The sequence below is a fragment of the Hemibagrus wyckioides genome, linkage group LG10 (assembly GCF_019097595.1).
Source record: "Hemibagrus wyckioides isolate EC202008001 linkage group LG10, SWU_Hwy_1.0, whole genome shotgun sequence".
Classification (NCBI taxonomy): domain Eukaryota; kingdom Metazoa; phylum Chordata; class Actinopteri; order Siluriformes; family Bagridae; genus Hemibagrus; species Hemibagrus wyckioides.
The window spans coordinates 10856351-10873854 of record NC_080719.1 but is presented as its reverse complement, the minus strand read 5'-3'; the positions used below and the strand labels follow the sequence as shown (position 1 = coordinate 10873854).

At 38.6% G+C, this 17504-nt stretch overlaps 2 protein-coding genes across 3 annotated transcripts in view; both read left to right on the top strand.

Annotated features, from left to right (window-relative positions):
- The first annotated feature begins 2089 nt into the window (after positions 1–2089).
- Positions 2090–5183, top strand: LOC131360189 (protein bunched, class 1/class 3/D/E isoforms-like). The gene is made up of 3 exons (XM_058400407.1): positions 2090–2370; positions 3004–3052; positions 4043–5183. The coding sequence occupies exons 1-3, from the start codon at positions 2306–2308 to the stop codon at positions 4706–4708; spliced, it is 780 nt and encodes a 259-aa protein (XP_058256390.1). The 5' UTR covers positions 2090–2305; the 3' UTR covers positions 4709–5183.
- A 2632-nt stretch (positions 5184–7815) lies between these two features.
- The window catches only part of sh3gl3a (SH3-domain GRB2-like 3a), a 29851-nt gene continuing 20162 nt past the window's right edge, over positions 7816–17504 (top strand). The window contains exon 1 of one of the 2 annotated variants that reach the window (XM_058401166.1): positions 7816–8020. In XM_058401166.1, the coding sequence (XP_058257149.1) occupies positions 7976–8020 (45 nt within the window). In that variant the 5' untranslated portion in view covers positions 7816–7975. The remainder of the gene's footprint in view (positions 8021–17504) is intronic. The other variant, XM_058401165.1, reaches the window with a different exon arrangement.

Below are 17504 nucleotides of genomic sequence, written 5' to 3'. Positions count from 1 at the left end.
TCTGAACTCTCTTCAGTTGTTGCTGTTGTTCATTCAGCTGCTACCTGTCCGGGGTCGCCAAAGTGAATCATTTGGTCCCTTCCTGATACCCTTCCTGAAGCAACCCTCCCATTTAATCCGTGGCTTGGGACAGGCACTGAGAGTGAACTCTTCACTGGCTGTGTTAGCTCCCTGCGCGGGAATCGAACCCAGGCCACAGCACCGAGAGCACAAGATCCTGGTGCTGGACCAGTGGGAGGCCATAAAGCCTTGTCTCTTCAGTAAGCCCCTAAATTACACTAATCATAAAGTTGTGTGTTGAGTGTTGATGTGATCAGGAATCCCCATTTAAGCTTATGTAATGTTGAATGTTACATAATGTTAAAATAATATTCTGGCAATGTTCCTAATACACAGTTGTTCCAATTGTACCTAATGTTGATTTGTTTTATGACCTGAAAATATCCACACATTCTCTGTGTCAAGTTCCTGGTTTGATGATGAGGTCAGTTTACAGGCGCCTGTGTGTTTCACATGTTCTTCCCATGTCACTGTAGATTTCCTCCAGCTTTTCATTCACCTCTTACAAACATGCATGTAGCAGGACTGACTGTACTAATTTGCCCTGATATGAATACAGAAATAAAATTGGAATAAAATAGCTGGCACTGTAGCTTAGTGTAGCTTGTTTGCCTCACACCTCAGGGCTTGGATGTTCAATTCCTGCCTTTGTTCTGTGCGCGCTGTGTTTGCATGTTCACTCTACGCTTCAGGGGTTTCCTCTGGGTACTCCAGTTTCCTCACCCAGTTCAAAAATGACTGGCATCTCTAAATTGCCAGTACTGAGCGATGTGTCCAAGGTGTCCTTCACCTTGTGCCCTTATTTTCCTGGGACATTTTCCAGGTTTCCTGTGACCCTGTGTAGGATAAGAAAATGAAAAAGACAGATCGATAAATAATATATGCTTGTGCTGAAATAAGATCATTAAAGCTGCAGAGCTGAGAATGCTATTTTTTACCAGCTGTCATTTCATGGTTAATTTCTTGGTTATATAATCAGCTCCAAGTGGTTAAATTTGTTTAATTTGCTGATTTGCGTATTCGGATGTTTTATCTCAGTTCAGCTACAGCATGTTTATAGAACCCTTTAGACTAACGATTATTTAAAACAACACTGAGTCATTGGTAAGCCATCACAGGATACCGCACGCGCACACACACACACACACACACACACACACACACTTATTCACACTTGGGGACAAGTTAGAGCAAACCTTAGTGATTACAAACAATGCTCAAAGTGTTTGCTTATCTTGGCACTTTCCTGAACACTAGATGTGTGATGCTATTGTGAAGTTCTCTGTAACTACAATAATGAAGTTATTCATTTCCCCTGGTTCTTTCCTTATGTTTTACTTATGTTTGTCTAGAGTTTTTCCTTGTTACTGCCACCCTTTCAGAGTCTGGATTACTGTAAAGCTGCTCTGTGTCAATTACCATGGTTAGTAGCCTTGTATCAATTTTTGCCTGTGATTAGTAAAACGAGAAATTCCTGTGATAAATAAAACGTATTGTCATTTAGTCTAATAAAGTAAACAACACAAAATCACTTTCATTACAGTGCTAGATAGACAGAACACCATGTGGGAGGAAGTTGTATAGTTTTGCTGTTTTCCATGGAAAGCCACACACACACATTACATGGGTATCTTTTCTCATTTTGTTGTCAAACCTGCTAAGTGAGGCCACCTCAACATGTCTCATCAAGGTATTTCCAGGGTATTAATGAAACATAAGACTGTGTGTGCGTGCCTGTGTGCACATCACTCTCTGTGTGTGTTTGTGTGTGAGTGTGTGTGTGCTCTGCTGTGTGTGTGTTTTCATATATGAAGTTCATATTGAGCAGCCTGACTCAGAGGTGTCTTGTGAATGCTGTGTTTACTCAATTGTACACTCTTTGTGTGTGTGTGTGTGTGTGTGTGTGTGTAAAAAACAGTGTACACTGCTGCACTTTCATTAGCGTTTATGTAGAAGAATTCCATGTGGTGGCCAATTTAAAAGCTGTAAATATCGAAATTCAGTTCATGAAAATCAGTTAGTTCAATACTGAATACCATCCTCCATTGTTATTATTAATATTGTGGCGTAAACAGGAGTGTGTCCTCTGTTTGCGTGTTTTGCAATTGAAAGCAATGTAACCTAACTGCTCCAGCCCTGTAAGGGGTGGAGTTTGGACTTTATAAACCTGGCCTGACTCAGCTTTCCCTCAGTATATTACTGTCTTACACTGAACTTAATCAAAGATGGGATCAAGTGCCTCAGGATGAATTCAAGCCCTGCTCACTCACCCACTGACTGTGGATCGGTGCCAAACTACAGACGAAGCAGGTGCAGTACTAATGTGGTTCTTTTATGAATGGACAGGAGCAGATCCTTGCCTCTGTGTGTTTTAAGTGATTTTACAGGTGACATTTTTGCTGTTATAAGGTGCTACATTTCACTGTAAAACATGTGAATTAGTGACCAAGAGGCTGTTCAAATTTCACTGTATTGTTTATTGACCTTCTTCTTCTTCTTCTTCTTCTTCTTCTTCTTCTCTCTTCCTCTCCTTTTACTTCTTCTCTTTAACCCAACCTTGTTGCTTTATCATCAACTTTCATAAATTACATTATTCAGTAACTGTAGTTCAAAATGATGCACATAATAAGAGTTACAAAGATGAGGAATGTTAGTCTGGACTCCTGGAGCTTGCATAAACATGTCTAACAAATGAAAAAATTACATTTACATTTTTTACAACTGTCTGAATTTTACCCACAGCTGCATTTATTCCTTTATTATTATTGTTTTATGTGTGGGTTCTGCAAAGAGCTTAAAACTTTAATTTGCATTTGTATTTTAGCACAATAACAGACAGCCTTAGGGGAGTGTGTGTGTGTGTGTGTGTGTGTGTGTGTGTGTGTGTTTGGGGACGGGGGTATGTAAGAGAGAGAGAGACTGATCTTTTTTCTCCCTTTTCAGGTCCTGTAGCACTTCAATTGACATTGACAGCAGAATTGCACAAGCAATGGTAAGCAACACAATAGATAGATAGATAGATAGATAGATAGATAGATAGATAGATAGATAGATAGATTGCAAAATTATGACAGTAAAGTAAATATACTTTATATATATATATATATATATATATATATATATATATATATATATATATATATATATATATATATATATATATACTGTATACTGTATATACTGTATATACTGTATATACTGTATAATAGTGTTAAGAGTTTAAGGTTTCAGTCTTTGGGCTTAGTGTTGGTGATTCATTGTTATGGTTTGTTTTTAGGGATCAGGGTTTATGATTTAGGGCTTGGTGTCTAGAGTCTAGGTTTAACTAGAATTTAGCTTTTAGTCATCATGTTACAATACGTACATTTTTTGAACACAATATTGCTGTCACGTTAAATACTGTAATACTTAAACAATATAAAAGTAAGAAAGGATCCTATAAAAATGAGACAATCATACAACATTAAAAAAAATAATCTGATATTTTCCATTACTGTTTAAGGCTTTACAGCAATAATGACAATTATTCTCATGCTAAACACCACCCTCTCATTATAGCGTATAGTAGTGTTTCTGTATTTCTCAACATGAATAGGAAAAGAAAGGACAATATAAGGACTAAAGCAGAAACAGGAACATAACAGCAACAGGAAGAAGACGATATAAGCAGAAGACCTCAGTAATAAAGCATATTTCCAGCACTGGTTTCCTATGTCACTTCAGGGCTTGGAATTAAGGTTTCATATTTGAGGAGTAGAGTCAGGGTTTATGGCATTAGAGTTGGTTTCTAATTTAGAGTTTAGTGCTCAGGGTTTTTGTATTTTAGCAGTTAGGGTTTAGTGTTTATGATCTGGCATTAGAATTGAAATTCTTGTAACACATTATTTGCATTTAAAAATGAATTTTGTAATTGATGTTACCATTACAATGTGCTTTTATTATTCTAATTAATTTTATTTATTTTTTATGCATTTGATTTTAGGACCTGGTGAAGACTCACATGCTGAGTGCAGTGCGAGAGGAAGTGGAACCTCTGAGAGAGAAAATTCGAAATCTGACTGAGAGAAACATAGAGCTGGAGAGGGAAAACCACCTGCTGAGATCACTGACCATTTACCAAATAGCACTGAGCTCGGGTCTGATCAGCAACCACAATACAGCACTGAGCTCCGGTCAGATCAGCAACCACAATACAGCACTGAGCTCCGGTCAGATCAGCAACCACAATACAGCATTGACCTCAACTCAGATCAAGAAATACCCAACAGCACTGACTTCAGGTCAGATCACCAACCACCATACAGCACTGAGCTCCGGTCAGATCAGCAACCACAATACAGCACTGAGCTCCGGTCAGATCAGCAACCACAATACAGCATTGACCTCAACTCAGATCAAGAAATACCCAACAGCACTGACTTCAGGTCAGATCACCAACCACAATACAGAAATGAGCTCAGGTCAGATCACCAACCACAATACAGCACTGACCTCAAATCATCACAGCAGTCGGCATGACATCAGCATACCTGAGCGATCAGAAAATGTCATCTTCAGAAGCGCTGACTACTCAAACAATGGGTGCTTTTCTGTGAACACACAACCGTATTTGAATGTAGCAATAAAGCGAGACGTCAGGTGTGTTTAGTGCTGCTCTGTCCTAGCAGGGTGTGTCAATTACTGTGAATTGCTAATCTTAAAGTGCTTATCTTATAAACAAATCAGTACTTAGCAAGTACCTTGTGACAAGGTTGTAGTGTTCTCTTTAACTGTGTTTCTTTGAGCCTGTGAACAAAAATGTTCACAATGAAAGTATCATTGTTAAAGATTTTTTTTAAAAAATATAGCTCTGCATTTTTATAAAATGTAATAGGTTGCATTTGTTTTGCACACATTTCTTATTAGATTTTTGTTAGAGTTAATATATTGTATACATTGCTATGAATTACTGTGTCTGAGCTGTGTAGAATTGTAAAGTAATGATGTCAAAACTTGTATATATTTATACCCACAATTGAAACACTACAGATTTGTTTTTTGTTTGTTTGTTAAATGGCTTCATACTCATTCATCATGGTTTTAAACAGCACTTTCTGTTAGCATTAATAAATAATTAAAACACATCATTTCCTGTATTAATAGTATGATCTACAGTATATTGCCAAAAGTTTTGGGACATCTATCTTTACATGCGCATGAACGTAATATGGAGTTTGTCTGCCTTTTGCAGCAATAACACCTTCAACTCTTCTGGGAAGGCTTTTCACAATGTTTAGGAGTGTGTTTTGGGGAATTTTTGACCATTCGGACAAGAAGGCCTGGCTTGCATTCTCCACTCTAATTCATCCCAGTTGTGTTCTATCAGGTTGAGGTCAGAACTCTGTGCAGGCCTGTCAACTTCCTCCACACCAAACATATCTTTATGGACCTTGCTTTGGTGTGCAGTCATGTTGGAACAGGAAGGTGTCACCCCCAAACCGTTCCCACAAAGTTGGGAGCATGAAATTGTCTTGGTATGCTGAAGCATTAAGAGTTCCTTTCATTGGAACTGGGGGGCCGAGCCTAACCCATGAAAAACAACACCTGAATTTGATGATTTGGAGGGGTGTCCCAAAACTTTTGCCAATATAGTGTATCATGACAATAGAATAACTGCTAAGTACAGTTGTACAGATGTTTATTACATGCATTTAAGATAGAAGAGTTAGCAATAGGTGTTGGTGAAGGTTGATAAGTGTAATAAGGCCAATAACTGCCCCAGCTTGTCGTTTTCTTGATTGACCCTTAAGTTTGTCTGTTTAGAGTAACATTAAATGTTTTAATCTTTTTGATACTCAGTCTAGAATTTCTTGGTTTGACTCCTTAAAAAATTATGAAGGTTGTTGCAGTTACTCTTTAGTCCAGATTTTAGTTTAATCAGTTTAGTTTAGTTCGTTAATCAGTTGATGATTATGTAAACATATCCTTGCCCAAATTTCTTACAAAAATTCAGTGTGGCAAAATGAGGCCACTAAACTAAGCAGGTCACGCTTGACTGGGCCTTTTCCTGCTCACGTCCCTGTCCTGCTTATTATTGTTCAGATGAGCAAGAGATTTGTGGCACAGCTGTGAGGTTTATGCTGGGGGTTAATTAGAGCTCTGGCTAGAGGTTGAGTTAGATCTAATGGCCTTTAGGTATTTAGACTAGAGTTAAAAGTGGGCCTGCTAGACTTTAAATATCTATGTTTTTCCACATTGGTGAAATTACTGCCAGAGTTAGTTAGGTTGAGGCTGTTGGATTGCATGTAATCATAGTAATTTAAATAAATTTCAGGTTAGAAATTAAATATATGGCCTTTATATATTTGGATTAAGTTGATGGTTGGGTTGCTAGGCTTTGATCGCTGGTGTCTTACCATGTTAGTGTGCTTCAGGCTCAGTTTAGAGTTTGAGGTTGGGGCTGGTGAACTATTTTATATGGTTAGAATCTTTGAATAGTTTCTGTTGAATTTCTGGACGCATGTCAAAGAATAATGCAAGCCTCAAAAAACAAGTTTATATTAGGCGGCCAGTCCATGTCATTACTAGGCATGCTATCCACCATGATGGCAAGTTAATACTGACCTCTACAGGCTAGGCCATGACTGGCTAATTTTACATGGGAGATCACATGCAGCAGTATTTTTTTTATTAAATCAATGTTATTTTCTAAGGGAGTCTGTAAGGACGTGCAGCTCTGTGTCCAGTGTGCTGCTATAATCTCTGCTCTTTAAGCAACCAGGATTGTTGCTGTCTAACACAATGTACTCCTTTTACTTTATTTTAAAAACATTCTAAATTCAAAGTCCAAAATAAAAACATAAGTTTTGGTTTCAAAAATACATTTGTTTTTAAATGTAAATTAGGTCAAAGTATTCTCAGTGAAAAATGTATGCTTTCATAGTGATTGCACTGAGATTTGCCAAGACCACTCTGAATGTGACTACTTTTCTATTTTTTTACTGAGATTTCACGACAACTCACATTTGACCTAAACACCACAGGGAGCTAAAAAATCAAGAAAAGGAAGCAAATAAAGGAAATCACAACACATAAGAAATGAGAAGCACCCTGAATCGTGACACACTTGAGACCAGACACAGACCACACACTTCTCTACTCAACACATAAGGAGGTATAATAATAACTCAGAATTGAGCCCAGGTTCTTCAACAGGGAGACTGCAGACCCAGCAAAGCATTTCAACAGACTGAGCCAAGCAGCCTGAAGTCAATAAATCAGCAGCAGAATCGATCAAAAAAAGAAAGAAAAAAGGGCCATAGTCACATGTGTTTGTGTGAAATACTAAAAAGGCATCAGACCATAGAAGAATTACACTATACTGCCAAAAGTTTTGGGACACCCCTACAAATCATTGGATGCAGTTCAGGTCAGAAGGAGGAGAGGTTACATGTATTTTTTATTTTATTTCCTGTTCTTGTCTGACTAGGAAACTGACATGACATCATTTATAGAGATTATAAGGATTGGGACTATATTCTTCTGTTCTTCTGTGTATGTTTAAGTTAGAAAACCAGTCTGAATAGTTTTGATGTAGTCACTGGAATTGGAATTTTGACATTTGAGCATCTCATTTGTTTCGATGTAGTCTTTCAGAGGTTTTGTGCTTTTCGTAAAGCATGTCTTGATACTTTCCGTCATGCGTCTTGTTTCGGTGGTCGTCGTCTCTCTCTCTCTCTCTCTCTCTCTCTCTCTCTCTCTCTCCACCCCCAAGTGCAGCTCCATCTTCAATGCATACTACTCAGTACCCAAGTACAACATTGGGGCTCCGACTCGGATTTTTCTCACGATCCCTGAAGGATTATTTCTTGTTGTTTCCTCGTCGTTTTGACTTTATTCTACCTCTGTCACGACTTTTGCTTCATTTTCTTTGAGGATGTCGGTGGCGGGTTTGAAGAAGCAGTTTCATAAAGCCAGTCAGGTAAAAACAAGAGAAACCTCACAGTTCCTGTTTGCGCTTTTTGTTTTTTTGTTTTTTTTTTAGTCGCTTTATAACATTACTTCGGTTGCGAGCTTTTATTTTCGCATATTTCATCTTTCCGTTCATTTTAACTTGAAATTCTTTTCAAGGATAAACTATATTTTGTTTTTTTGTTTTCTTTAAAGCAGTGTTTCTTGTCGCAGAAACGCGACGGCCTGAAAGATGTACTATATCATCCTTATTTTAAAAGCTGCTGTAATAAGAAATGCCTTGCTTTTTTCAGACACAGAGCTGAATTATAGGAACGGTTCAGTCAAACGGTCTGCAGCCTAGGCAGCAAACACCACCAGATAAATTACATCATGCTAACTGGTGGCTATTACTTTCTCCTTCTTTCCCATTCATTGTTAGCAACGTTAGCATGTTCGGTATAGCAATTCCTGTAAGTACGTTTCTAAGGTAACGGTATGTTGGTCTGCTCGGGTTTCACAGCTCGTGCTCTTCTCGGGTCGTTAGCAGCAATGCTAGCTAGTTTGGCATACAGCTGTTTTAAGATGATTTTCGACAACATTTTCTTGTTCACATGAGTGAATATTGCTCACACGAATATATAAAAGCACATATAAAATAATTAAACAGAATATAATATAAAAGACGAATTCGTTCATTCAAATGTTTGCGTTTTATAATACATGTTTTTTGGTAAAGACCTCCTCAACAGGTTTTCAGTGAGGTTTTCTTCGTCTTCTCAGGAGAGAAATAACTTTACAAAATCCAAAGTCTGAAGTAACAAGTGTAACATTAATGTTAAATAATCTCATCCGAAAAATATCCGAAATAATTGTTAAAATATTGACTTGATACTCATAGCTGTGCGTTATCTCTTACATTGTTATTTGAACATGAGTAAACAATGTATTTTTTGTTATATAAACACTGTCAGTATATGTATATAGCAGGTAAATATATCAATATGTGCAAACAGCTTTTCTATGGATTTGTCTGATCCTCTACTCAATCCATCAGCACTAACAGACCACCACGTAATACCACCACTGAACTGTACAGATGTTTCAGTCAGGCAGATGTTTCAGCATTGTAGGGCTTTTTAAACACCTCAGTACCACCGTTGGGTTGAGAAATAGTCCACCAACCCGACAACATCCAGCTTACAGCTGGTCTGAAACTTCCATAGATGAAGCGTTGGTAGATGGTTAACACACTGCATGGAAAAACATGAGCTACAGTCTATAACTGTACACTTGACTGATAATATAAATGTATGAAAGTGTACAAACTGAGCATGGAAACAGATGGTTTACAGTCAATAATTGTGTATGCACACCTCTTAGATGTACACTAAATTGGCAAAAGTTTTGGGACACCCTCTCTAAGTCATTGATTCCAGGTGTTGTTTTGCAGGGGTTTGGCTCAGGCCCTTAGTTCCAGTGAAAGGAACTCTAAATGCTTCAGTATAACAAGACATTTTGCACAATTTCATGCTCCCAACTTTGTGAGAACAGTTTGGGGATGGCTCCTTCCTGCTCCAACATGACTGTACACCAGTTTGGAGCGAGTTTGGTGTGGAGGAACCTCACCTGACCTGAGTCCAGACCTCAACCTGATAGAACACCTTTGGGATGAATTAGAGCGGAGATTGCGAGCCAGGCCTTCTCGTCCAACGTCAGTGCCTGACCTCACAAACGCACTTCTGGAATGGTCAAACATTCCCATAAACACACTCCTAAACCTTGTGGAAAGCCTTCCCAGAAGAGCTGAAGCTGTTATAGCTGCAAACGGTTCTATATTAAATTTATATGCATATAAAGGCAGACATCTCTGTTTTGTCCCGGCTCGCAGTCTCTAATTCATCCCAAAGGGGTTCTATCAGGTTGATATCAGGTTTCTCCACACCAAACTTATGGACCTTGATTTTTGCATTGGTGCGCAGTCATGTTGGAACAGGAAGGAGCCAACTCCAAACTGTTCCCACAAAGTTGGGAGCATGAAATTGTCCAAAATGTCTTGGTATGCTGAAGCATTAAGAGTTCCTTTCACTGGAAATAAGAGGCCAAGCCCATCCCATCGAAAACAACACCTGAATTGAATGATTTGGAGGGGTGTCCCAAAACCTTTGGCAATATAGTATATATTAGTATAATATATGTTAGTTGTACCTGATGAACTGGCAAATACAGTGATTTTTAGATTTTTAAATGGTGTTTATAAAAATCTAGTAGCAAATAGAAATGGAAATAAGGTGGCACAATTATCTCTAATCAGACAGCTGAGCATTCCTATGATAACATGCTTCTGATTTCTTCATCATGGTTCTGATTTCCTTATCACGTTAAAAGCTAACAGCATGCTTAGAAATGAGCGTTCCATTTTTCCATATGAGATTGAGTAAAACCAGATGTTGCACTGCTTCTTTCTGATGTTTTGATGGGCGATGTAGAAATATGTGACCTGCTCCAGAAACCTAAAACCTTCACTTAAGAATCTTCAAAGAAACATGTTGCTTCTAGGATTCATATTCTGGCAACCAGGGTTGTTTATACATGATGAAATGTGCAGTAAATCTCGGAGTTTCTTATATTATTTAACAATAGCTAATCAGCCTTTCAGCCTCATCTGTAATGTCGGGTTTAAAACTTTGACACCACCGGTGACTAGTGCTTATTAAAAACAAATAGTCGGTCGATCCTTTGAGAAACCTCTGGACACAACTGAAATACAACTACATGATTTGTAACCGAATTTTTTCCCCCCAAACATGTTGTTGCTTCTTGTGTTCTTGCTCATTATTATCTGTACCACTTCCTGCCAGTAAGAACACACAGTTTGAGCTTAGAGTTTAGTCTACTAACTGTACAGAGTGTTGCTTATATCTTAGATATGCTTCACAATGTCTGATTAGCCAAGACATGTTGACATGGTGTCTGAAGTTTTCTTTTTTTCATTCAGGACAGCAGCGTCTTATTATTAATATGGCTAACTACGGAAAGTTTCCAAGTTAGAATTGTGTAAACTGCATGCCTGAATCATTACACAGTCCTCTCAAAAGACCCGGGTTCTACATGACCTCTGTTTCTACATAAACAGTAGAGTGTGTCTTTATTAAAATTGTGTATACCAATCAGCGGGGAATTATATTGTAACTTGAATGACTTCCTATTTATAATTCTGATTCAGACTGCCGGGCAGCAGGTGTCTCTTTGTCCAGCTACAGGAAATTAAAATGATGTTTGCTGGACTTTTGCATTAAGACCGACCGTATCTGAGAAATATCATCTCCAAACTTCGTCATAACCAAGCAGAAAAAAACAAAAAGAGCTGTTGGTGCTTGACTCCACCACATGTGTGCATTCCACATTTGTATTAATGTGTATTTTCTCATCTGTGCTTTGACCTGTGCATTCCTTGCTTATCTTTTACCCCAGCGTGTTTTTCCTCTCTCTCTCTCTCTCTCTCTCTCTCTCTCTCTCTATTAACAACCCCTGCTGTCTCTGGTATCGCCACTGCTTTTACAAAAAGACCAAAAACCCAGCTTTCCTGTTATTCAGGTTGAGTGGAATATGTGTTTTATTGTTCATAAACATAAAGCTGAATAAACCCTGAATTGTGAGCTGATAAGTTATAACTGTGCTATTACCAGGCTGCCTGGAGATGTGAAAATATTTGGTAGCATGTGTTATGCCATGGGGAACATTAGGACAACTGTTTTCTAACGGTTCTAATTCAAGCCAGTTTTGGGCGTGATCATTGGAAAAGGTAATCCAGTCAGTTAGCCTGTAGATGAAGATGCAACAGTTAACGCTAGTGTTAGCAGGTTCTCTCAGAGCTCGGTACTCCACATGTATAGCCAGTAAAAGGCAATAATGGAAGCACTCTATTACTGTATTTGCTATGACTTGTGACGCTTATGACTTAATGTTATGAAACATCCATGAGACAAGTTGGTTCCTGTTTTCATGTTCGTAATAGTAGGCGTAATAAACTGTAAGTTCCTTATACATCTTGCTTTTTCCTTTCATTTAAAGTTAATATGTCAAAAAAGTGACTTACTGAGTACTCTGGAAAACTTACTGACCATTAGAAAACACAGACAGAGTAAGACTCATTCCATTCAAAGGACATTCTTTACCAATGGTGTCACTACATTCATATCAATGATAATTTATTTTTTTTATTATTTCTTTATTTTTATTCATTTTTACTCTAAGATAATGTGGGGCGGTCTGCCATACAAATCCCTTCGAACAAGTTTTTAATGATAGAAATGAGAGTGTGTCAGAACAAGCGCATTAATATAAACCCGTGATTCGATTACAGCCGGGAAAACTGCTGTTATCGGAAATGAATCAACACCTTCTGTCCAGTCCAAATCAAGGAGTGCTGTGGTATTAGCCAAAATCAATTGTCAGGGTCAGCATGCCTACACACACTTTTTAGTCCCTATAGTTAACAGATATTTGGGTACAGTTGCGTGTAAGCTAGAGATAAATAGTCAGTATACGGATAACAATGTGTCGTGGTTGTTTTAACACGGTTTATGTTAATACACGTAACACGTATATATGTTGTGTGATTTTTTTTTATGAAATCCAGTGGTCGTATGTACAGCTTTTTGTATTTGGGCTTGTCGATTACATCCAGTACTGTCTTTGTAGCTGTCTCCTGAATAGCCGAGGATTTATGTGTAAATAAAGCTGCTAGCACTACAGCCAAGTGTGCACTTAAGCCAAGCATGACTTGTAGGACAATACCATGTCTTGTTTTCCCGCAACCAGAATAATCAATCTGTCTATGAATCATTAGAGGAACTGATGCAATCGTGAGTGTGTGTGGACAGGGCTTTGCATTATGGCTGCAACCTCCTTTGAAATTCGTCACGCACCTCTGTTTCTTAGGCATGGACACTTCAGAACGTCCTCACTGGGAGGAAATGGGCAGCATTTTTTGGGCAGTGTTTACATTCCCAATATAAAGTCTTTCTAAGGCAGCCTACTGATAAGTATTATTACACTGTCAGGCTATAAATATTGAATACTAGTAAAATATGGAATCATTCTGTCATTTATATACTATATTAGGCATGTGCTAAAAATCAGTTATGTAGGGCATTGTAATATTCAACAAATACAACCCTTCGAATATTTTTCCCACTTTCATTCAAGTAGGCTTCCGAGGTAGGGAGAGGTTTTGTGTAACGTTTGAGTCATTTGCTAAAAAAAGGGTAGCAGGAGAGCAGATATTTGATTAATATGAAGGAGCCAGCTGTTTCCTGGATAAGAGTGAACATAAAACAGCTGTCACTCTGACTAAGAAATGTATTTTTACCTGCTATCGCAGATAGCACGTTAAGGGTTACATTATATGACCAAAAGTTTGTGGACACCTCAGTATCACACTCATATGTTGTTCTTAACTGCTGCCACAGTGATACAGAGTGACAGTGACAATATTTGAATACATGTAAAGAGCCTTGTCCTCAACCCCACTGAACACCTTTAGGATGAACTGGAGCACTGACCTCCCAGACCTTCTCACACAACATCAGTAACTGACCTTGTGGCTGAATGAACACCAACATCTAGTGGAAAAAATCTTCCCAGAAAGTAGAGGTACTAGCTCTAGTGGATTCGCTCTAAAATGGGATATTCAACAAGCACATATTATGCCTTATGGTCACTTCTCAGTGTCAATGTAATATAAAGCAGAATATTGCTCCAGTAAAATAGCAGTGAATATGCTACTGTAGGTGTTCGGGTCCAAATCGAGCCCACAGTCAAAATGTCTTTGATTTATGTGAACCTCTTCCTTGAGCACAGTAACGCTAGTAAGTAAGCTGTGTTTGCACAACCTTGTTCGCTCATTAAATATTGATCATAGCCTATGTATTTAGAGCACCCTCTCTTTCAGGATGAGTGCCACTCTCACCAGTGTTTATTACACACATTACTCAGAGAATACACACTGTGCACTGCTGTAAAGGCTCTTGTGTTGCTGAGGGCGGGGACAAGGCGTTGATATGAGGAGAATGTGAAGTGCTTACTGGAGCCACCACCGCATTATTTATTTTATTTCTCATTGCACAATCCACTGCAGACATTTATTACTTATTTATAGCTATAGGAATTATAGATGACTAGGCATATGCCAGTATATAATTGTATTGTTTGCGATAATAATCGTGGGTGATGTATTTTGCAATACACTGTCTAACTAGTGATTGATAGATGCCAGTCGATTACACTATAGATCAAAATACATTTTAATGTGCTTAAGATCAGGAGACGTGAAGTCAATTACCTGTCTTTTTTTATTTCCATTTCCTTATTTGGTCATAGCTTCCTGTTTTTTTTCAACCTACAATTGATTCGATGCATTTTTTTGTAGCCCTATAATTCTGCAACTCTTTATAGTGGTGTTGTCAGAAGGTGTTGTTTCCTTTTCTGTACCAGAAGCTCTGATGCTGTTGTGTTTGATTTATAAGCATGCAAAAGGTGATAGTGTCCACGGTGCAGGTAAAATAACACCCACCCTGCCGTCCTAATGTCACGCAGACAGCTTCATGGTGTTCTGTGCCTTCAATTCATTCTTTACTTCGTGATCCTTTGTTAGTTGTTATCCCCTGCTTGCTTTCTCTGTGCAGTATTACAGTATTGCATGTCTGTGTGCAATTCTTAGCACTTTTTTTTTTCTGAGTTCCGTCTGTTTCTTGGTGACACCATTTCCTAGCCTTTGTTATGTTCCTGTGATTTCTGGTTCTAGTTGTAGCTTATTTTTGTCTTTCTTAACTGTCTTTCTGCCTGTTTTTCTGACCTTGGCTATGAACTATCGCTGTAATTACTGGTCCCTAACTACACATGCTGTGTACTGGCACGAGACTAGCCCGTCACTCCTACGTACAGTTGCTTTGTACGGTATGGGCTATAGAAACATATAAGCAGTAACTAATAAACAGACACAGAGGAACGCCTAGAGTTCAGCTTCAATCAAGATCAGTTACATATGAGGATTAGATTTAGATTTGTTTGCTATTGAGAGTCAAGTAATAGACTCCCAATGAATAATAAGTTAAATTGTGTGTTAGTGTTTGACCGCTGATGAAATAGGAATGCATTATGATGGATGGTAAGCTTTTTCAACTCGTGTCTGCGTGTATTTGGGAACCCTCCGATTCCTGTGTGTAATAGCGGAGGCGGTGGCTGGGAATACATCTCTCTAAGGTCCCTGAGAAAACACATCGAGGCAGCACAGGATGCCCTCTTTTTTATTTTTTCTTTCTTTCTCGGTGTGTTTATGTCGTTTAGGAAGTTGTATATAGTCGGCACAGTAATCTCAGTAAGAGGCTTCAATCACAAAAATGTTTATTCAAGTTTTTCCATGTCTGTTTCAGTTTACAGTAAACAACCAGTGTATAAACACCAGAATGTGTCCAGCGTGTGTATATAATACTGACAGATGAACCCTAGTACTTCTGTTCAGCTGCTGCTACTGGCTGCTGTAATTCACAAATATGCAGCAGGAAAAAATATGAGGAGGAGTAAAAGTTCAAAACAAACCAGCCGGAGGAATGATATATTTGTCCTGGTTGGCGAATTTCACACAGCTGAAAATTTTCTGAAAAGTTGGAATCACATTAAAGGTCGGCATCAAGAGATGATTGTGCGGCTTCCAGTTTGATGATCTGTTCTGTCTGCACCGTTGTCACTCGCCGTATAATCTGACAGTCTCTGTCTCATCTGCTGCGGATGAATGATGATGATGATCATGCCTGCTGAGGCTGATGTTATTTTCCCTTCCTCCTCGCACTCTTCGCAACAAGGTTTTTGCTTCTGGTCTCCTTTTGGCTTTCTGTACTCCCTGCCTAACAGCGAGGTGCCAAGTGGAGCGGTAATCTGTGCTACTGTCCCACTTGTTGACCTGGATGTTGGACATGTCTTTCTTGTAGATATCTTTGTAGCATAGAAATATAGTAGCTCTCCGTATAGTTTTTTTGGGGGATGGGGCTTTCTTCTATTCCCGTGACATGGAAAATGGAAGAGTTCAGAAAAAGTATTTTGATACTGAAAGCCAAGGTGCGACACATTAAATACATAGCTGAAAGCTTTTATTTTGAAAAAATCAATGCAGAAGGAATAAAGCGAAGCCTGAACTGGAAACCTGCTTGTCATGGGCTGCTGATTTGTTCACTTTGCTATTATATCATCGGGTCATTAACATCAGGCGTCAATCTGTGTGTGTGTGTTGATTGCGCACCTCATTTTGCCTAGGAAGGAGACACTGCCTACATGTAGATACTGACCAGATCCTCTTCAGCTCTTATCATGCATGATAGAGAACATGCCACTTGGTAGAATCGTTTTTGTTCTCTACCATCTGTGCATTCGTGACCCAGTTAATACAAGCATCCTGAGGGGTGACAATCAACCATGCACTGTTTCCAGAATCTGCAGAATCCTCCCTCTTGTTTACAGTGTGTGTTTGGATTGTTAGCTTTAGGATATTGATGGCTGCTGTCAGCTATTCCTTTATTTATGGCTTTCTTTTTCCATTCCAGTGACAGTGTGAGAGATTAATTCTGCACTCCGAGCCAGGGGAATGTACCATTACCATGTGAGCTTCCCACCCCAAGACCTTTAATGGATTTTATAAAACACATTGCTTCACCTCTCGTGATTTATGAAGTTTCTTCGGTCATTTGATTTACATTCTTGGCTTCAGAGGGGACAGTTTATAATTACTGGGTTTGATTTAGGTTTTAATACTTGTTTATTGTGTATCAGATTACATAGCCTTTCATTTCATTTGCAGTTCCTATCTGCATTACAATGAGGAGAACAGTGCCATCTTAGCTGTCATGTTATTGTAAGCCATACACAATTCAAGGAAAAGGCATTGTAGTTGCTCTTTTTATTCCACTGCTGTATTGTCTCAGTTCTTTGGAGAGTAAAAAAGAAGTTAAGGTGCATGCTTTGTTTAAACAACAACACAAAACACTGTCTCAGTCATCGTATTGTTCCGACTACTGAATTCAGGAAATGGCATCATTAGAGTATTATACATTGTGGTATTGTACAGCTTTATGTTTATGCAACCTTATTAGAGACTCAGGACGATCATTGTCAGTTTGTCATCACTAACCCTGTTTCCTTTCACGAGAGGGATGCTCTCGTGACAGACGGCTTTCTGGGCAGCATTTTTCTGCCCCTGAGATATAGTTTGTCCCATTTAGAAGGCAGTTTTGGCAAAACATGCTATTGTTTTCCCTTTTCCCAGTAATGTATTTAAATGTAATATTCATAAACCTGGATGAAAGAATGGTTAGTTGTAATGATAATGATGAATGTGATATGCACACTCCTACACTCATAATTGTGATGTGCAGAGAAGCGTTTTATTGAGCTTCATCAGCAGCTACGGATGAGTGACAGCAGCAGAAAAACACATCAGGTCTCACTCCTGTCAAACATGA

Bases quoted from the DNA above. Each gene is read 5' to 3' on its own strand.
- LOC131360189 (XM_058400407.1), top strand. From the start codon at position 2,306: ATGAATTCAAGCCCTGCTCACTCACCCACTGACTGTGGATCGGTGCCA. The intron at 2,371-3,003 runs GTGCAGTACTAA...CTCCCTTTTCAG, and splicing joins CCAAACTACAGACGAAGCAG to GTCCTGTAGCACTTCAATTG. The intron at 3,053-4,042 runs GTAAGCAACACA...ATTTGATTTTAG, and splicing joins GCAGAATTGCACAAGCAATG to GACCTGGTGAAGACTCACAT.